General features: G+C 38.3%; 1 protein-coding gene across 1 annotated transcript in view; it reads right to left on the bottom strand.

Annotated features, from left to right (window-relative positions):
- Nucleotides 1-22309, bottom strand: part of grin2aa (glutamate receptor, ionotropic, N-methyl D-aspartate 2A, a) — a 197798-nt gene that overhangs the window by 30440 nt on the left and 145049 nt on the right. Inside the window, exons 6-11 of the mRNA XM_004071747.5 lie at nt 14812-15014; nt 10595-10766; nt 9063-9216; nt 8065-8190; nt 7713-7942; nt 2588-2748 (exon numbers count right to left, since the gene is read on the bottom strand). Of these exons, the coding sequence (XP_004071795.2) occupies nt 2588-2748; nt 7713-7942; nt 8065-8190; nt 9063-9216; nt 10595-10766; nt 14812-15014 (1046 nt within the window). The remainder of the gene's footprint in view (nt 1-2587; nt 2749-7712; nt 7943-8064; nt 8191-9062; nt 9217-10594; nt 10767-14811; nt 15015-22309) is intronic.

Consider the following 22309-nt stretch of genomic DNA (forward strand, 5'->3'; position numbering starts at 1 on the left):
GTTCGAGCACAAGTGTATCCATCAGTTTGTGTTACACCAGGGGACCCTAGGTAGGAGGTTAATGATTTATTTTGTAGTTGTGTCTTCAGATGTTGTCCTTGTCGTGCATCCTGGACTCTTTAGGGAAGAAGGGGCAGAGCTTGTAACAATTATCACCTGATGATGAGTTGGATTCGATGTTAGAGGAAAAGGGGGGTCAGATTCAACTGGCCCAAACGTACTGAGAATATTTTTTGAAGCATCTGTCAAAGGCTTTAAGTCCCACATCCAGGACCAGCACCGAGGAAGGTAGAAGACATTGAGTCTGTATGTTTTCCACCTCCATTGTTAATCCAGCTGCTTGAAGCTGCAACGGTAAGGTTGCTGGTGCTTCTCTGAGCGGTAATCCACAAACATCGAATGGTCATCGTATGTTTGGGGTGCTGTCATGCTGAAGGAGTCCTATCAAGCCTTGTTGGGTTGTGGAACTAACTCCCATGGTAGAAGACAGGTACCTAAATTCTTGAGCTCACTGACGTGCGGTTGACACCTTCATCTTTCAAGAGAAGATATTGCTCCCTTCTGGGTGAGATTTCCCCCAACAAATTTAGACTTTCCATGTCTAAAAATCGTCCAGACCTGATTCTTTCAAATATACCCTAATGAATGGGTGCATGATTTAAGATCGACCTGCGACTTGAGATAGTCTGCTTTCCTGGAGGAAATACGCCCAAATATTAAAATTAAGGCAAAAAAATTGACCTACCATAATTTTTTTAATTGTTTTTAGTTTAGATAACTGTTTGTGAAACAACATTTTATCTAACATTATCAAATTTAACTAACATTTAATATAATTAAACGCATGTAATGATAGTAATGATTATATTGTCTCTTCTAAATAAAAACCTCTCAGAATACCATGCTAGATGTCTTCATCCACCCAACAGCCTACTTTAATTCTGTCAGGATTTTTTAATTCCCTATTGGCTTTTTGAGTTGATTGTGGGAGAGGTTATTTGGCAAAAAAATAAGTTTCTAACAAAAAAAAATAGTTTAGCCAAAGACTCTACCAGCCTGTTTTTTTGTTATTGCTTCTTCTACCAGCAGCTGTTACTAAAATGCATGAAAGTGACTAAATAACCATCTAATTGTATTTTATGATTTCATGACACACTGTGATTCAGCAGTAATCCCATTTATAGGAGGGATTTAGTACACATTCAGCAAAGTGTCTATTCTGGTTTTTGTTCGCGTAATCAACCTTGTTGCCTGGCTACAAAGTAAAAAAAAAAAAAAAAATGGGGGAGCATTTTGAATAATATTAAAACAATGACATCCTGCCGATTTTGCTGCACACAGCAGGTAATAATCTGTTTATTTTCTAATAAAAAATATCTGCTACTTTGATTTTAAGGCAACTTAAATATTCAAATCAATTTGGGCTCTTTTTTTCATCCACAAAATTTTGGTTCTTATAGCTTTAACAGATTTTGAGCTTAAAGCCTGTCAGCTTTCCATGTGATCAGAGCTAATCCAGCCATCAAGCCTTTAACATCTGAATGTAGCAGTGTTGCTAATACCACAAAGCTGAGATATTGGAGAGGATGCATACATGTCACAGATTTTTAAAGCAAAGTGCCACTTTAGATGCAGAATATGGTTCAAATAGTAGTTATTTGAAGACTTTAAACTTAGTGGTGAGTTTACCAATCACATTTGCGGTAAGTAGGAATGACGCGGACCCAGCATTGTTATTGATTTCATTCAGAATTTAACGTAAAGCATTAAAATCTTTGGTGTAAAACAACCATAACAAGATATATGACACACAGTTGTGATACTCCTTAAAATACATTTTTGGAACATTTAGTTTAGTAGAGCTTTGCATGTTTTTAATACATTTATTCTACATTGTTTTGAACTCGTCCTTGCTTTCTTTGTGCATTTATACATTTGTATTTTGTCTCAACACATTCAATTGTTGTTGTAAAACATAAAAACTATGTAATTTCAATAACTTTTGGACTTTTACAGAAAAAAAATACAAAATTAACTACTTAGTTTAGAGTTTGTTGGACACTTTCAGGTTCATTTTGGACTTATTATGTAATATGATGAAAAATATGTCATAAAATATGAGCTGGGGTTGGACTAAAAAGATGAATATCAAGTATTGCCACTAAAAACAGATTTCAAGATCAAATAATTTAGCAAATTGTTCTTTCATCATTCGTTATACCTGCTATTTAACCTATATTTCTCCAAGTTGGACTTTCCCCCTCTTGGTCTTCACCCCCATGTGATTAAGATTTCCTTTCAGCTTTTTTTTTCTTTATTATAACCGTTTGACATGCTTTTGTTTTTAATAATCCAAAACTGTCAGAAATTACATTTTGATTCATCCTTTGTAAGCTATGTCCAACGATCTGACTGTCACACACATGTCAACACTAGCAGCTTTAAAAGAGCTAATTCTGATAACCAACAACAGATTTAAGAACATAGGAAATATGATACACATTTGTTTTAAAGCTAAATCATTTCACATGATTTAGTGTTAGAGTGCACTCACAACCAGACACTCACACAACACAAGTCTATTTACCCTGTTTTTAGGCTGACCAGAGCGTCCACCACTCCAGTTTGATGATACTTCACCATGTACTGGTGCATGGCGGGGTAGTTCTTTCTGATGTTCCTCTCAGTAGATCCGTTTGGGACTGTCCCAAAGCGGAAGGGGGGTGAGTATGCATGTGGATTCTGAAACTGTTGGGGCATGAAGAACAGTAGTGAGTAGAAAAAATAATGAGAATGGAACAGAAAATAACTGTGAAAGAAGGAGCAACACTGACTTCCCGATTGAAGTAGCATTAAAAATGGTTCACTAAGTAGCAGTAAGGTACCTCATACTTTACAACAGATATTTACCCTCAATTTGAAGGAAATTAATCCATAAATCTAAAACATAAATTGAACTTAAAACATAGTTGCGACTTTTTTTTTAACTGCAGCAACTTTAAGATAAGCTATTGGAGCAGGAATTATCGTGGCTTCTGGCACCAGACTTACCCTCCAATGGATCCTTATTAAAGGATTTAAAGTATACTCATTCCACATACATGGCCTTTAAAAGAGTCTTTTATGGTTTTTTGTCATTATCTCCCTGAGTCGGGAGTGGCTAATTTGCGCGTCTGCTGCTTTCTTTGGATGTGGTACCCATTTCTCAGGCTACTGCTCCAAAATTGAACCCTGATTCCTCGTTACCCGTTGGCACCATGGTAGGGACAGAAGATGCCATCAAACGTTGATAAGGCAGACATTTAAAAGAGAGAGGTAGCGATGATCTCCAGATTTTGTAAAGTCACCAGAGTAGCCGGGGGCGCCCCCAAGAAAAGGTTTTGGGTCTGATAAATGCAACGCTCGTTTGCATGCGTGTAGCTCAAGAAATGTCACAGTGACCCAAGTAACATTTACTCCGCCAGGGCCATGACCAACTCCGGTTGGGCCGATCCGAGGACCTCACTAAACCATCTTGTGAACTGTCTTGTGAATCTGACTACAGGGTTTTTCTTTTACAGCTCTATTCTGATACTCTGACTTGGTGTCAGGGAACAAAATGAAATTCTTAATTTCTCCTCAGTTATCCATTTTCAACAGGTTGGCACTTCCATGAATTAAAAGGAACACAACCCATATGTCACTACCAAATCTGAGTCCTTGATTGGTCAATGTTTGACCTGGTTTAACTGGCAATGTGTGCTCAACACGAAACTCTGTTTATGTGCATTTACATAGAGTTTTCATTGAAAGTAGCCGCTTGAATGTGCGTTGCTAAGGGCTGTGTGAATGTAGCTTTAGAAGTTGGCCGCTGACCGCATGGGGCCGCGTAATTAGTCAACATTCCAGAGTCTTGTTTCTCATTGTAATTAATCAGATAAATTGCTCCACCGACTAAAAATCGCCATGACCACCACACAAGAGGTATCAGTCTATCAGGATTTACTGTGTTTTGCTTTACATGTGATGACTGAATCATTAGCACTAAACTGGGCATGTTTCACTACTTTCTGGCTTGTTACCTGACATCAGGCCTCCATGATGTCACATCCTGTCAAGATGGCAGCAATGGTAGAGCTTGATAGATTGGCTTTATAGTGACGTAATACAAATTCTACACTTTGGTCTAAATTTTTTCATTTAGTTCATTTCATATATACTTTTTATTTACTTTTTTCAAAACCCATATTTTAAAAAAGTTTCTGATAGTTTATATAATCCAACGTCTCCAGATCAAGCACTTTGAGCCAAAACATTTTATTTTCAACTTACCATATCTCCTTCAGCGTATGGTCTGTTTTGCTTTTACATATTCATTTACCACAGATCCGACTCAACATCCAGGCAGTGCACATTAGTGTGTCATTAGCATTTTGAAAGACTCATCCTCGTTTGTTTATTTACCAAAGCCTGTGCTGGTTATGCGACCAGCACTCAACATAAACGCACCAACATATGTAAATATTTCTAGTATTTTACATGATGCGCTTTGCTATAACATGTGCATCTCCGTTGTATAATCAAGTCAGATTGAGAATGTGTTGCCTAATCAGACTCCACCATGCATGTGTGTACAAACGTCCGCAGTGATGTCATGCAGCGTTTGTCACCATAATGAGCAACAGCCCTTGGGAAGCAGCTTTTCCCTCCTTCCCTCGTTTTCCCTCCTTCTTTGTGCCTGTCCCGAGGTTGAGCAGAAGCTTTAAGGTCATAAGAGGGTAAATATGGCAGGGGTGGAGAATCTTCTGGCCCACTGGGGAAATGCAGATGGGGTGTGTGGTGGGGAGAGCTCTTCTCTTGCTGAATAATTACCAATGAAACACTTAAGAGCTGCAGCAGTACCTGCAATAAGAGGCTCACTGCTGAGAGGATGGGGGAAAAAACCCAACAGCCGACACGAAAGAGGTTTTTGTCCCAGGTGGGGAAATGCTCTGCCATCGGTTTGTTCGGCAAATTTAACTGGGACAGATTTTAAGGGTTAAAGAAAGGACATTATTCTGCCATTAAATATAAAAAAAGAAAAGAAAAAATACTGGTAGTATATTTACTGTGGAAAATTACACATAAGCTTTTAATCATACAAAAATACTTCTATATTTTCCACATTTTATGGCGCACTGATCTATAATACGCATTAAGTGAGAGCCATAAGTCTATCAATCAGACTGTATTAACTGCATTAACTCTAGAACTTGTTTGTAACACGTTACACGTTAGCCACGTTAGAAGTGTTAGTAAGACACTTTTAACGTAGTAAGACGTCAAAACAAAAAACGCTGTTGAAAGAAAAAAACATCCCTGTGATTACGCTAACTCCCAACATGTCAAGAAAATGCAGTTGGACACCTCTACACGTCAGCCTCCTTAGTGTATTCACAATAACACCCAAACTTGCTTGCAACTCATTAAAAAAATTGACTGGTACCATTAAAACAAACGTTACTGTGACTACGCTAATGCCCAATCTTGTTAATAACAGGGGAAAAAATACAGTCCAATAACGCTACAAGTTAGCCACGTAAGCGTATTCACAAACACTGGTAAAAAAAAAACTCATAAAAAACACTTGTAAAAGAAAATACAGCCTGACATTTTGTCAGAGCGCCGTGTACCTCGCAAACTCCCTTCAAGGTCAGGAAACACAACAAGAATTTCAAATAATGGGCTCCGAATTATAAGTTGTTTCTTCAAAAATTATGTAAAATACAGTAATTTTAACCTTATCACCTAAGTTCAAAAAGCGAGAATTACATTGCGAAATTGTTTTAAACCAAAATAAAAAAAATTGGCATGTAACAATCAATCAATTAACATTCAACATATATAAGTTAAAGCAATACATTTAATTTCCCTGTTAGCAGATGTTTGATGTTTCAATGCAAATCATTGCTACAAATACATTTGATGATGATAGGGAGTTTTTTTTCGTTTTTTTTTTGCGTTTTTAGTTTTTTAAATTATAGATTTCTAAGTAAACAAATATATTTCTTTAGAAACAAAAATGTTTCTTAAGGTAAAAAATTAATGTCTTAAAAAGGGTGCATAGCAAATTACAAAAATAATAATATTAGCACAAATTACTGCAAATTATGAACAATTATTTTGTTTTCTACCTAAAAATTATCTTGTTTACTTGGATTTACTGAATTAAGTTGGAATTGAACTCTAAACTAGTTTAAATAGTTTTCTGGGATTTTCTGAAATCGTCCCCTAACAAAACTCACTAAAGCCCCATTACAAATCATCTTTGATCTATTTTCAAAGCATTCCCAGTGGTCTTTTAATTATAATTATGTTATTTTTAGCCAAAATATAAAAATCTGTTTTGTTTTCTAAGACATAGTTTCTGCAGTGGCAGGAGTTCATTAGAAATTAGCCTGAGTTCTGGACGGGACAGTTGACGCAGAGTAACCCCACCCACAGTCCCCTTTGCTGAGAGCTCTTTGTTTACACTCTCTCCCTCTAGCTTACATCCTGTCACAACTCCAAGCTAACATTACTGGTGCAACAAAATTGGCGAGCAATGTCGGAGTTATCCAGCTGTTTTAAGCCAGATGCCAGATCAAATGAGGAAAACGAAGACATACTGCACATGGATAGTAGTCCACAGGAGAATGCATTTTCATCCTTTCCGTGTATTTTCTAAATCACAACTACAATCTTTATCAAACTGCATGTTTCATCTGCTCCTGATTCAAAATAAGAAATATTGAGAAATACAATTTTAGGCTTAATTTCTTTTTATATCTCCTCCATCATAAAAAAAAAAACACATTTTGATAGGAGTGGGCCATTCAAAAAAAGATAATTCTGCAATAGAATATTTTGACAAACAAATTTGCATCTAACATCATTATGGTGAAAACTTAAAACACATAAAACATGGTGCTACGTTACTATTACAGCTTGATTCACATTTTGATGACTAACCTAACACATTTTAGTTATTTTTTTATACGTTTCTTTTTAGTTTTTATTTTCTGAAACGGAATAAGTTAAAGCACATTAAAAAATATTAACCATTTTGACCTGATGTCCTGTCTCTGCCACAACATCTGTTTGAATGGCCAGTTACCCTTTCTGCAGTGATTTTCTTTTTTTTTTCGTTTGCACCCTTCGTCTTTCCGGCTCTTTTCCCTTCTCCCCCCTCATTTGTCTCTTTACCTCAGCTGTCTGCTTGGCCCGTGGCTGTCTGCTTGCTGTCTAGTGCCATCTTGTACATCTTGGCCTTTTGCTAGTCCTCAGTCACCCTTCTGCCAGTTAATGTTTCTCTTCCTCCCTTTGTCCCTCCCTGTGTCCTTCTGGATGTTGTCAAAACACTGAATTTCCATCTCTTCCCACTGGAATCTCTCTGTACATCTGTATTTCCATCTCTTACTACTCTCCACTCTTTCTTCTGTTTTTTCTTCCCTAGATTTATAAATGAGGCCTTTTTAGATGTTTTAAGCTGCTTCTCTATCACCAGCTTGTTGACATTTATACTGCACAAACAAATGGAATCTTAAAGAGATGGCTTTCTCAGTTAGAAGAACAACTTGGGAAAGACTGCATCTTTTTGAGATAGCCATATTGCTTGATATATCATAGTTAAGATACATTTTTTTTCATAAATATTTGCTTCTTTTTTTATGAATCAGAAATTCTGATGAAGTTAACCAATCACAGCTGTTTACCTTGTTGTCTGAAAGCCCAGTGACTTGGTCGACAAACTCCTCCTGAATCATGAAGGCAGCCAGGTTAGCAGTGTAGGAAGCCAGGAAGATGACAGCAAAGAAAGCCCACACCGACACAATGAACTTGCTGGTCGTTCCTTTTGGGTTTTGGACCGGCACAGAGTTGTTAAAGACCAGACCCCACAGTAGCCACACGGCTTTCCCCATAGTGAAAGAAGGCCCATGTGGATCTGAAACACAGAACACACAAAAAAGGAAAAAACAGTCGTAAAATATGAAAAACAAATAATAATCACATCTTATTGGATCTTTAATATCCAAAAAGATGCTGCATAAGTAGCATCCTGCTCACCTTTTCCTTGTGCCAGGTTTCTGTTAAAGCCAAGGGGACTGATGTACTCAAACATGAAGACAGCCATTGCAGTCACCAGTAGGAGCATCACAAACATCATCACCCACACTGATGCGCTGAATGGCTCTAAAAGACAGAAAGAGAAATAGGGACACTTAGTACCATAACTTTACAGTACTATTCACGTCTCCGAAACATATAGAAAAATGAAAAAGTCATGGCAATATAAATATATATATATATTTTTTTTTTTTTGAAAAGGACCATAAACTTCTATTTAAGCCCTGACAGAAGCCACCCGCATACACTTACATTTGACGGTATTTGCAAGTGTGGGAAGCTCCGGTGTCAGCAGTCCTGTCCTCCCTCTCAGCTGCAGAGACGAAACTCTACTCTAATGTACGGGGGAGTCCTGCTGGCACAGGGCTGCATAGTATGTGTTTGTGTGTGAACGTTCACGTTGGCATGCAGCCATTACAAGCTTCTCCTGCTAGGATTTTGTAATTGCCATTTTATCAAGACTAACTGTGCTGCATACGTCAGCATGTGTACCTGCAGATGACTCTTTGTATCTACGTGTTCTGCCTTTTACTTCTTTTAGCTTCATGCAGTGCAACGTGTATTACATGCCTGCACAAGCCTAAGGAGATGAGCTGTCATCTAATGCTTGATAAAACTTGGATGAATGGTCAGTAACTTTGCATTAATTGGTATTGCTTGAGTAGACATAAAGTGGGCCTCCACTGTCAAACCTTAAATCCTGTACTTAAGTAGCACAGGTATGAAGCACGGTGGCATTAAAATGTTCAAGTAAAATCCCTCAGGTAAAGGAATACTGAAGCTAGTGAAAACTATACAATAGAACTAAATTATGCTTTCAGCTCTGGATTTCAGGGGTCAAACAAGAATCAAATTGCACTTTACATGGACACAAATGTTCTACTGTACCGTGTCTCCAGATTCAACAACTAGGCAATCGGTGTTTGGTTCTCGCTTACCTAAGAAAGCTGATGGCGAGACAGTTCCATTGCTACGTGAGACCATGACACTGATCCCAGTTTCTACGAACGGGACGGAGAAATCGATGACCTCAGAACGCTCCTCATTGATCGTCAGAGATCCGACGGCCATGACGGCTTTCTTATAGACCACCTTTTCAGAGGCGGAGGAGAAAGAGGAATACAAGGTTTGAGGGGGGATGAAGATGGGTGGAGGATTAGGGATAAGGTAAGAAATAGAGAAAAGAAAATGAAGAGAAAAGGTTTATTCATTGTTTTATTCAAAGCTACACACAAACAATGTAGATATAACATGGAGATGCTGAATCAACCAACAAACCAACTTAAACAACTTACCAGCCAACCAATCAACCAACCATCTAATCAATCAACAAAACAAGTCAACCAACTCTACCACCTAACCAGCCAATGATCATGGTTGCCATTAATTGAAGGAGCGCAACAATAACTGAGCGAGTGTATTCAGGAATTGAGTGAGCGAACCATTCACCTGTGCAAGCGCAATGCTAACCAAGCACGCTTCCTGTACTTTGAGTGGTGTAGAGGCTCTGTCTCGGGCTATCTAAAGTGAACATGTATATTTATATACATATATATTTTATTATAGTTGTAAGATGCGGGGTCGCTCAGTTAGCATTGCGCTTGCGCAGTTGTAAGGTTCGCTCACTCAGTTCCTGAATACACTCGCTCAGTTATTTTTGCGCTCCTTCAATGAATGGCAGCCATGCAACACCATACATTCAACAATTAACCAGCTCTACTATCAAACCAGCCAGTAATCCATTCAACCAGCTCAACCACCTAACCAGCCAACTATATTACAAAACCGTTCCATCAATCAGTCACCAACCAACTCAACTACATAACCAGCCAGCCAACCAACCAAACAAGCACTCTTTGACTGAGTGTGCTTTAAATCAGCATTTTAAAGAAAGAAAAGTAAATTAATTTGTAAATATTGTAGTGTTTTTTGTGTTGTTTACATGTGTAAAGCATGAGTTAATCCATTAATTTAAGACAATAAACCTACTATGAAAAAAAGACAAGATAACCATTCTAGTGAAAATTTACTTAATCTAACTAAATGTTGTTCATGCAAGAACAAAAAAACTGAACGTGATATTTTCCCATGGTTTACTAACCCTGCCAGATGCAGCATTTGCATGATTGCTATCTCTCATAATGAAAGCATTGATCTCAGCCAGATTCTTAATGTATTCATTGTGCATATTGAGCCTGTGTTGAATAGGAACAAGGCCAGATGCAGCTCGGTTCAGTAAAGAATGTCTGACATTAAAGAATATAGGCAGCTATAAAGTTTGCAGCCTTAACAATGAACTTTGGGACCTTCAAGTTGAAACTGGTAAATAAAGATTTATGCAAAACAGTTTTTTCTGCAGGAGCAGTTCAGGTTTGTTCTCTTTTTCCAATTTCAAATTGGGGTTTCAGCATGACAAATGAAAAAAGCCTTCAATTTTTCCCTTCCTGAGTGTTAAAAACTTATAACTTACCTCTCCCACCATCCCATTCCAGACATTGTTGATCTTTTTGCCATGCTTCCCATTGGTAACTAGGTACAGGTCATAGGTAAACTTAACGTATTTTGCAATCTTCTTCAGTATATCAATGCAGAATCCTTTGCAGCACTTTTTGATATATGTCCCTCCAGCCTCTGTTGTGTTGCTACAACAGAAAAAAATAAAAGGAAGAGTGCATTAGTAGGAGTTAGGATGATCACTGGTTGACACAAAAAAACAGACAAATTTGCTTGATTTGAGGAATTTGCCCTCTATTTGACCAAATTGACCTCTGCTTCTGTCCAACTTTGTGTATTCGCTTGACTGCTCCAATGAGAACATTTTGCACTACGGCTTTTTTTAACCTCAAAGTTTAGGTTATTCTGCCCAATAATGACTTGAAATACAAATGTTTACTTTTAGTATCGCTCTGAGTCTCCAGAGAAGGACGATTTGACAGCAAGGCATCTGCAATCCCTGTGCCATCTGCGTTTAGGGGGGTTGAGATAGCGCTTTGTCACACAAGCACACGCTCAATATGTGTGAGCACACTAAAGTGTATCGACTTTCAACCACCTGGGACTCTCATTTAACTTGTAAATGTGTGCTAATTAGAAGACAATAACCTCGTCCTTTGTCCAACAAACTGGACACAAACTTGAAAAAGAACGAATTAAAGACAAAAAGAAAGGTCAGCTAGAAATTGTTGCACTTCTTCTTCAAATAAATTAAGAGAGGAATCACCCTTTTGAGCAGTTCTTCATTGCAAAATGATTGGCCGCAATTTAACCCGAGTGGAGCCTCCAGGTTTTCTTGACTTATCTGACACCAATCTGTCAGAAAATGTCCCACAATGTGCAGTTCCTTTTTATGCCTTGTAATTTAAAATAGTCTGACAGAAAGAAAGCCAGAGTGATAAGGTGTTATACTAACTCAGCAGAGCAATAATCCTTTATTCAAGTTTCAGCCTAAGAAAATAATGTGTGAAGAACAGATGGATCACCTAATTGTCGACTATAAAAATGTTTTTATGAGTTTATTCCTGCTTAAGTCTCGGTCCCCCTGTGCCGGTCCCCAGCCCGGATAAAACACAGAGTTGTGTCGGGTATAGCATAGGGCAGGGGTGTCAAACTCATTTCCACTGAGGGCCACATCAGCATAGTGGTTGTCTTCAAAGGGCCAGATAAAAATTATACATCTAACTAAATGTAATGAATAATAAACATACCTACTTCTTAATGTTAAATCACTCATTTATTTATTTAATTATTATATCTTTTTAAAGTGACAATTGCAATTGCATAGAAAACACATGTTTGGTAGTTACTCTAGCATAAATCCTTTTAAAATTGATTCTGTCAGGTTAGGTTATATGGACAGTGTTTAAGTCCTAATGTATAGTTGCCCAATCTGATATTTTCAAGTCAGATTCCCCCCTAGATATGAATAAATACACACCATTTTTTATTTTAAGAAATATGCTCTCGCGGGCCACATAAAATAACATGGCGGGCCTTGAGTTTGACACATGTGGCATAGGGTGTAAAACTCTCTGCCAAACCAACACTGAAAATCAGTGAAAGTTGATTCTCATGGCAACCAATGAAGGGATACGCCGAAAGGTGAAAAACATTCCTGCAAAAGAAAATTCGTAAAACAGAACAAAAAAATTAACTTTCCTTTTATATTATGTCTGGGTCCAAACTGGCCCATTTTGAAGTATGAAAGTAGGTCAATTTTGCACCAAACACAATTTAAGGGTTACATCCAATTTTCAATTGCTTCAGTTAGATTGTAAATCTACGTACACACTGGGCATGTTATGCGCATTTAAGAAGAAGCTAAATAGGCATTCTTGAATATGCTTTTAGCATATGGTGTTCACAATGGCCTGTTTCTACCTGATATTAGTTCATGTTGGAATAGGCTTGGTGCAAAAAAAAAAAAGCAAGACAAATATCGTGGATCTTGCTCCAGGCTTTTTCTTTCACTCTATTCCAATATATGAAAGACTTGGTGTTATGTAATTCTGGTGAACGAACCTCAAAAATTTAATTCCCCTTCATTTTTCTCCTCATTCACATCACTATCAAAGCTGATTCCTTGGTCAACTTTCAACTGGTTTACCTTTAAATTTGCGTTTAATTGTTTGTAGTAAAGGCCAAAAAAAGATTTAGAAACTTGCATAGCTACAAGTGAATGCGAGAGTTTTAAGCATGGAAGCCTGTAACGCCCAATTGCGTACGTTAACTTAGACTTTTTACTGGAAGTGGTCATTTGAACGAGCATTTCCGAGCCCGGTGTGAATGTAGCATAACAGATTCCAATATTTAAATTAGAATGTTTTAAATTTAATTCAAAACACAACATACCCTCTTAGATGTGAGTTTAGACAGTAAGAGCATGTGATGTCATGGAGACTGCTTGTGAAGTTGCCAAGCAAAGTTGTTACAGAAAACACTACAAGGCCTGAGGGGTCTCCAGAGAGGGCAGTGCAACTTCTGTGAATGATTTTGTGTTAATGTGAGTATGGCTTGTTTTTAGGCCCGGCCCGGATGAGGGAAGCTGTTGTTCTGCATGCATGGATACTCCTCCGACCCCAATCCAGCCCCTGCACTATTCCCTTATCCCTGCCTGTTTCATCCCCTCCATCCATCTCTGTTTCTGCAAATGGACACCACGGATGCTTGAGTGGGAATTGCGCTGTGGGAGGGGGAAACAAAGCTGAACGCAATGGCCTGTGAGTGGACATGTGGCAACAGAGTGTATAAGAGCTTGCAAATGTGTGTTTGTCTTCCTCCTTGGAGATGCTTTATCCTCCGCCCTACTTCACAGTGATTCTGGACGATAATCTATTACAGCCTTTCCCCTGAAACTCTACTAGAGCTTAATCAGCGTTATTTTTGTATGCTCTCCCGCTTATTTGTGTGTACGTTCCTCTGCACACATAAAAAGGGAATAAGTGACACTTGGTTGGGGCAGTGATGGTCACGCCAGTCATTCTCTTCCATCCACCAACGTGAGTTCCTCACTGAAGAGAAAGATTATTCTATTATCTACACAACGCTTATATACTTTAACACAGCACCACCAAACCCCATTAGCATCTAACAGAAATCCGCCAAGTAAGTGTGCATCAGGAGCAAGCAAGACCTCTTTAGGCACAGGAGGGGAAAAAAAGTAATTTGTTCCATTAGCAGTCAGCTCCATTTTCACGGGGAGCAATGGGGCTGATGCAGGTTGAATACCACATCACTCTTTTCACTCGAAATCACAAGAGAAAGTAGCTTTGCAACTGTGTCCTAAATAAAAGAAAATGGACAAAAAAAAACCTTTAACAATTTTTCATTTTATCTGTTGCCAAATAAATTGCTTTACTATCTTTCTTAGAGACATAAAACAGTGTCTTTTCCGTTGGCATATTAAAAAAATTCCCAAATTTTATGTTTGCAGCACCTCATCTGAATGGAAACTCTTAGACAAAGTGACATTCTGGAGCAGCTGAAATAATCTGGTAGGGCAGGCATGCTTTAACTGCACATGTTACAAGAGAGGGAGACAGGATTGGTGCAGAAAGGGTGCAATTTACAATAATTAATTAACGAAAGAGTCATCTGTGGTGATCCCTATAACTGGAAGAAGCTGAAAGGCTAAGGAAAAAGCTTAAAATAGCATGAGCTCTCTGAAGTAATCTTTTGATCTATTCTTAAAGTGTTCCCAGTGGTCTTTAAATATGATTATGCAGTTCTTAGACTAAATTTAAAAAAAATGTCGTTTAGCTAGGATATAGTTTCTGCAGAGCGGTAGGAGTTAATTTGAAATTTGCTACTGAGTTGTGGGTAGGACTGTTGGTCCAGAGCATCCCTTTCTACTCTTTCCCTACCAGTTGTTGAGAGCTTGGAGCAAGAAGCTTGTGGCCCACATCTCAATAAAAAAAATTTAAAACAGCATTGTTTTGATCCGCTCCAGACTCACAGCAATTTGAAAATTTGCAATTTGAAAAAAGAATTTTTTTTAAATCTTTAAATTTAGTCGAGCTAATATTACCCTATGTCTTTCCAATGGGTCCAATTTGAGATTGAAAAGGCTAAATATAGGCTAAACACCTTAATTTCTATAAATTACATATATTATCAGTCTTTATTTTGTTGATAATTTTAATAAACTCTTTAACATTTCGGCCAAAAGAAGTCAAGAAATAGTTGGCTTACTCTTTGATATGCTTCCTGCAGGGCACAGAGTTTCTCATGCAGGTACCGGTGAGTCTTTCCACATCCTCCACAATGACAAAAGGTTTCTCCTCTAAGGTGACAATGGACAGGTGGTTGTCATCGAGCTCAGCATCCCCGAAGGAGTTGAAACGCGGCCACACTGGGTACTTCACTGTCAGGCTGCCATTGTCCAGCTTCCCCATCTGGTGAAGGAAGGAGAAAGCCAAAAAGAAGATTATTGAGAAGGTAACAACAACAATGTTGTTATAAATTAACTACTGGCATTACTATAACCAAACATTTGCAGCTTCACTCTGATCTTATTGTGTATTTTAATTCCTTCACTACTTACTACATAATGCACTATATAGTGCGTTTGCCGTTTTGTAGAGTTGTCCAAATCTACAATTCTAAAATCAAGTGCCCTAGAAACTTCCCAGAAGTCAATGAGAAAAACCAGTGTGCATCAATGCTCACTAAATTGGTGAATATAGACCACAGTGCATTGTAAAAGTGTATTTTAATTACGTTTTTTAACAAACAGACTTTGTGATATCGTAGACATGTTATTTGCCATAAAAATTTAATAGTTAGGAAGTAGGGTGGGAATTTGGACAGAGCCAGCTTTCTGCTGCAGTTTAGTTATTACCAACACTATTTTTGTACCATCTATGTTTTTAAATGTTTATAAAAATAAACCACAAAAGTAATTATTTTAACTTTTTTCTCTTGTTTTTGACTCAGTGCTAGCATGATGAAATGCAGCCTGTTTTAGCTAACGCTAGCTTGTTTACTGTTGTATTTCCCAGGGTGCACTTAAGTTCTACAGTGCAGTACAGCCTAATGAATTCTACAGTTCATTTATTGTTCATGAAGAAAAAAACCAGGATTATGTAACCTCACAGTATTCCACATAAACAGCACAACACTTTGGGGAGCTTTAGCCATATCTGCATTATTGCAGCTTATGAGGGTTTCAGAATGACAAGAGGTTCATTTCTGCAAAACAGTAGGTTGAAAACCCCTTAAAATAAAGAGCTTGTAGGTGCGTCCTTATTTTTTCACAAGGATCACAAATTTTAAAAATATACAATTTGTTGCTTACCCATATACATAGATTTAAAGCATAAGATTGCAACATGAGCACATACACAGTAGTACCATGAAGACAAAGGTATTTAAAAGAGAAGGAGCAGTCTGGCACTACAGCAGAGGTGTAACTGTAAATAATTTAGAAATTGTTCATAGCTGTGATGTCACATATTTCCGTATGGATGCTCAAGACTCATCCACTCCTGTGTGTAAATGTGTGGACATGTGTGGAAGCCTGTTTATTTTATTTTTTTGTCAGACAGCGGATGTTAGACAAGAAGAGGGGAAACAGCAACTGGCACAACAACACTGCTGAACTTTTAATTGTTATTAAAACAGAATCCGGCAAATGGCGAGCTGTCATTCATTCCCGACCTCTTCTGTCTTTCCCCATCCCCACTATATATTGTCTATGGAAGGACATGGCTCACATTGACAGTCACACTGCAGTGAAGAAATCCTGCAACTTCTTTCCAGTTGCAAAAAAATAAATAAAGGTGGAGACATTTTTTTGTTTTTTTGTGTTACTGGTGCAAACAAGAATTAAGCTGTGTTCACACGAACGTGATTTGCGCAGCAGTGGTGGCCATAAGTCAAGGTAATGCAAGGCAATTTGAGCTTTGGGCGCAGTGGTCTAGTGGCATTTTGTTAAATTGTGTCAACATTGTGAAAATGTTGACACAATTTAACAAAATGCCGCTGTTTTTACCAAGTTGAATAACTAAACTTTGGCAAAGAATTTGTGTGGCATCAATCAATTAGGAACTAAGCTTTGGCCCATAACGTGTTGATCATATATTCGGCTGGTGGAGTCCAAAACCAACATAGAGGAGAATCTGATCGTTCTACTCCCCAACTTTATCATATTTTTTAAGTAGGTCACACTATATTAATCATCCTTTGGTAAGACGATTCTTCTGAGGGTATATAGGGGGCGCTCCTTGCAAGATTGGCTGTCGCGGGCAGACAAAGAAAAATACATAATATGAAGAAAAATGGCAGAGGGCAAAAACAAGGAGAATAGCAAGAGCAGCAAGTTAAAAGACGCGCCGGCAGCACTGAAGCTGCATCACCTGGAGTTGTGTGAGAAAGCTGTGGCTGTTGCTGGCCTGAAACCGAGTGCATTAGAGCCTCTCAAGAAAAACATGAACATATAAACATACATCACATGCAGCTTTTCCACGTACCTTTTGTTCACATAGATGCTTACTTTTAGATGCACTTTATCATGTATTTTATCCCTGGTAATTTAATTTGAAAGCAGTTTATGTCATAAATAACTTAAAGGAAAGTTCCTAGCTTTTTTTTTTTTTCTGGGAGAATTTTATTTTTGTTTACACCACATTTGTACGGAGCCCGTGTCCTGACATTCAAAAACTAAAATATATCTCGTTCCCACAGATTAATATCTTGTTCCCACAAATTAACATCTTGTTCTTATTAGATAAAATTCCGTTCCCACAAGATTATTTTCCGTTTCTTCGAAATACTATTTAGTTCCTTCGAAATAATTAATTCGTGCGAACGAAATTAGTTTTTTCGAAGGAACGGAATAATTAATCCCGTCATAAGTCATTCATAAACATGGATATGCTCTCCGTCCGGCCGCAAAAGCCGCTTTCAGCGATAACGTCCGTGTCTGTGTGACCCACATTCGTTCAAGAAAGGAAAAAGAAAAGCAAGAATGATCAATTTATTATTCCCTCAATGAAAATCAGAAAAATATCATAAGATTAGGCTGGCTGCTTCGCCTACCGGACCTAGCTCTTAGCTCCAAACATGCAATATCCTGTCATGCATCACGCATACCCAAGATGCATTTGACCAGCCAATCATTGGTCTTGTTGTTATACTTCAGTTACAGGGACATGGTGATTGGTCGAAATGCATCTTGGGTATGCGTGATGCATGACGGGATATTGCTCACATCCATATTTGTAATGCTAGGAGCTGAGAGCTAGGTCCGGTAGGCGAAGCAGCCAGCCTAATCTTATGATATTTTTCTGATTTTCATCAAGACAAAAATAGATAGGTCATTATTGCTTTTATTTTTACCCCTATTGAATGCTCACAGAGACACGGAAGTAGCGGCAGAAAGCGGCTTTTGCAGCAAGATGGACGGAGAGCATACAACCAGGATGTGAATGAACGTGATTACCGATGCTTTTGTGCTTTTTAAAATAAATAAATCTGATCTCTAAACATCCTCTGTGTCTTCAATGCAATGTAATGAGACACACACAGACAGAAATGTGAAGGTATCTGCTGTAAATCCAACAATTACTCACATCGGTGTATATCAGGGGTCGGGAACCTATGGCTCGCGAGCCATATATGGCTCTTTTGATGGTCACATGTGGCTCGCAGACAAATCCTTAATTATACTTTTTTTTTTTCATTAGACCAGTCCTTCTCGGGCGCGATGCAATGCCAGAGGCGCGCAGTAGTAGCGGTGCTTGGAGAAAAAAATATCAGTTTACTGTTATCTATTATTTCACAGAGTTTGTACCACCCGGAAACCTTTGAATTGCCTCCCTGAGGAAGAGCGCGCAGTTTTGGGGACGGGATGTGTGAGGAAGAAAGCAGAGGGGGTGGGGGGGACCGGCAGCAGGTGAATCGCGCAGAGATGGTAAAAACGTAAACCTGCTGCCCGTCACTCCTGCAGTGTGGGTGTGTGTGTTTGGTTCCATGTCTGTCTCACATCTAAAGAACATTCAGACCTACGATCACGTTTAAAGTCTCACCTGCATGAAGCAGAAACTCACCACGTATCAACCAGACTAGACCATCAGCAAAACCACCACGAGAAATACTCATCATTTATTAGCAACAGCATAACAATGTTATTAAAAAGAATCCACAGACTTATTGGACTTTAAAAATGTTGAAATTACATCAAATGCACACATTCATTTGTATATTTAGTTTTAAACATATTGTCGCGGACTGAGTTTAACTTGGCTGTTGGGCCGCGTTAAAAGTTCTGGAGTTCATGGAACGCATCGTTCAAGCAGAGATCTGATTGGCCCTCAGTTCTGTCGCTCAGCCTGTTGTTAGGGAGTTTGGACCAATGGGGTTCAGCCATGGGCCGAATAAGGAAATGGGAGGGCTGGAGCAGGACGGGGGAATATAAAGTTGGGAGAAGCGCTCTCGTCTCGGCGGGAGAGATTCAGGAGTTGCTGAATTAATTTTACGGCGTTTGTTGCGGTCTACAGTAACCAGAATAAAGAACCCTAAAAGAGGTTAAGTCTCCGTGCCTTAGTGTGGGAAAGGGACACTACATTATTGTATGGCTCTTTCGAAATTACATTTAAAAATATGTGGCGTTTATGGCTCTCCTGGCCAAAAAGGTTCCCGACCCCTGGTGTATATGAATAACAGGATAAATGATCGGCTAGTTAGCATGTAGCCTACTAGCCTTCGAATGTAAAGCGAACTTCTAAAGAGTTTGTTGACCTCCTAGGCACTTTAACATTGGGAGTCGAGATATATTTTAGTTTTTTAATGTCAGGACACGGGCTCAGAACATTTGCACTAAATGTTGTGATTTATTTTTAACAAAGACACTATGATTTGTTCACAGAATTAACATCTGATTTACAGCTATTTTTTTAAATAATGCGATAGCTATGACTTTGTTTGTCAAAAGTTAATACCGATGTTTCTGGCAGCTACTTGACTTAATCATTTTTTATCCTGTTTACAGCAATTTTGTACTAAATAATGGGACTGCTGTTCATGTTCACTTTTGTTTAAACTGAATTTTACAGATATTTCCAAATGAAAATTGTAATTGTTTGTCAAAGACAGAGCATCACTGATTCCAGCAATGTTACACAAAAGTCTGTTATTCATTACACCAAATAGGACACAAGTTGTTCATTATCATTGTGTTTAAAAACTAAAAAATAAATGGGGAAATGTTTTCCAAAAAACAGTTTTTCAAGTTTTTCTTTCTTAAAGTTCGATATATCGTGAGTTCTTAGAGACGATATATATCGATTATCACATCATCGCCATATCGTGATAGTTTCCTTATCATGAGCAATGTATCGCAAATCGTATCGTAAGGTACCCAGTGATTCCCAGCCCTAATTCAGACGCAGCTCCTGCAGTAAATTATGGATTTCACCATAATGGGAGAGTCTCTGAATGATCTCATGAACTCAGACATTAACGACACAGACTCTGCAATATGAAAAAAACTTGATCTCTCAACATCAAGAGCAGTGACTTTGCTGCGCCTCATCCTATAGAAAAAATATAGGCATTTCAATCTGGCACCCCACTCATCCTGAAGTCATGAGCCCTACATTGCAGCCTAGTCACATTCAGACCCTCCTGCATTGTTGCATGCTTGGATAAGTCATTAACAGGCATGCAGAGAAGAATAAGTGAAATTAGCATTTTAATTGTTTTGCTTTGAGTGGTTTTCTACCCTCTGACTGGGATTAGAGTGTCTTTGCTGCTTTTCGACAGGACCGTCAACAGCTCATTCTGCTGCAGCCCCTAAAACAAGTGCGTGTGTTTTTGTGAAGGAAATGAAGCAGGACATTATACTGAGGAGGCATGTGCACAGCTTCACGTGTGTCACCTTCACTCCCCAAGGATTGACCACATTTGGGTATTTTTCTTTAGCCCCAGCTGTTGAGAACTTTTCCGAATGAGCGAGTGCGAGATCTTCTTGGTGTTTTCATTCGAGGTTTTTGACCTGGTAATTTTCTTGTTGCATTCCAAATGCAGTAATATTCTCTGGTTTATTTTCCTTTTTTTGTTGCACAGAAGAAAACTATTTTAGATATCAAAAAATGAAGCAAATGCCTAAATATTCTCAAAACCACCGTTATACAAGTGATGCAGAAAATCTTTTCTACATTTATATAGTGTATATAGTACTTGTTAAATGGCATATACTTGTACAGTGCTTTTCTACCTACCTCAAAGGCCCAAAGTGCTTTACAGTCAGTCCCATTCTACCATTCACATTCACACACTGATGCCAACCTTCCACCAGTGGCAAGGTGGGGTTCAGTGTTTTACACATAGTAGGAAGGTAGGAATTGAACCTGCAATCTTCTGATCATATATATTTTTTTTGTTTGTTGCTGATTAAATTATAGCTAGGACAAACTGGAGCTATTTGCTAGGAATAAACTAATATAATAATCTCTGCTTAGACAATTCAATCAAATTTTACCCCACCATTCTTCATTATCATCCATGAAGACTGTAATATTAGTTAGAAAAAGATGGGTAAAATTTTACTTTAAAGATTTTACACAAAGTAAGAGGACAAGTTAAAAGTGGTGAAACAGGAGGAAGAGGAGGAGGGAGGAAGAAGCTGATTTCAGCAACTCTTGTTCTGCTGCTCTCCTCTTCTCTCTTTTCTGTTGCAGTATTTTCAATCCTCTGATTGCAAAATAAAATGAATTTAATAAAAAAAAAACATAACAACCCAGTGTTATGATACACAATGTCAGATTTTAGCAAAATAACAGATAAAGTTTATACATCAGCACAAAAAAAAAACTTTTCTCTAGGCTTTTACATTAAGCTACATCTCAGTTATGGCAGGTTTGCTTGGAGTTATACTTAAAGGCAAATTGCATTATGGGAGAATGAGTTTTTAATAGCATGGAGAAATGCATTCAGTCATAAAACAGTATCTGTCACTCCTGTCAGACAGAATTATGAGCAGAACGTGGATTCTGCTTTTGCTGTGCCACAGCCTCTCCTTGCTCTGTTTATGCCTACATGTGTCAGGCTGCATGTGTATGCCAAAGTTTGACTGTTTAAAAAAACCATTCAGTCACTGATTTAGCTTTTTGTTTCTTGGAGAAAAAAATTCCTTATTTAAACACTATATGGTAACATCTTGATCGAAAATACATGTGTGCGTTTTAGCTTGTGGTTTTAGAATTCTGAGTCCACACACACACACACACACGTCAGCGTCTGTGTGGGTGTGCCCCTCCATATTGCGATTATTCAAGCATAAATCTCTTGCTGTCTATAATAAGTATTAGGTGAACCGCCGATTAACACCACGGCTCCTCCAAAAGCAATTTACACACTCTGTCAGTTCTGCAGGAATAAAACATACCTTCCTGCCTCTGAACTGTAAATACATGTACATTCTCCTCATTAGAAAGTAAGTAAAAGACAAAGTGGGCGTTTGTAGACGTTGCAGCGGATCCGCTCTGGATACATGGAACTTTGCACAAACAGTATGCATGCAAGAATGATATACGCTGAACAGATGTTTGCTTGTATGCATTTATGTATGTGTGTGAGAGCTGATTTGGATCTATAGTGGCTAAGTGTAAACATGCATGTTTTTTCTTTCTTGTACCCCTGTCCCCCATGTCTACCATCCTACTGTCCCTATTTTCTGTCTTCCGTCCGA

The sequence above is a fragment of the Oryzias latipes genome, chromosome 8 (assembly GCF_053564925.1).
Source record: "Oryzias latipes strain Hd-rR chromosome 8, Olatipes_Hd-rR_3.1".
Classification (NCBI taxonomy): Eukaryota; Metazoa; Chordata; class Actinopteri; order Beloniformes; family Adrianichthyidae; genus Oryzias; species Oryzias latipes.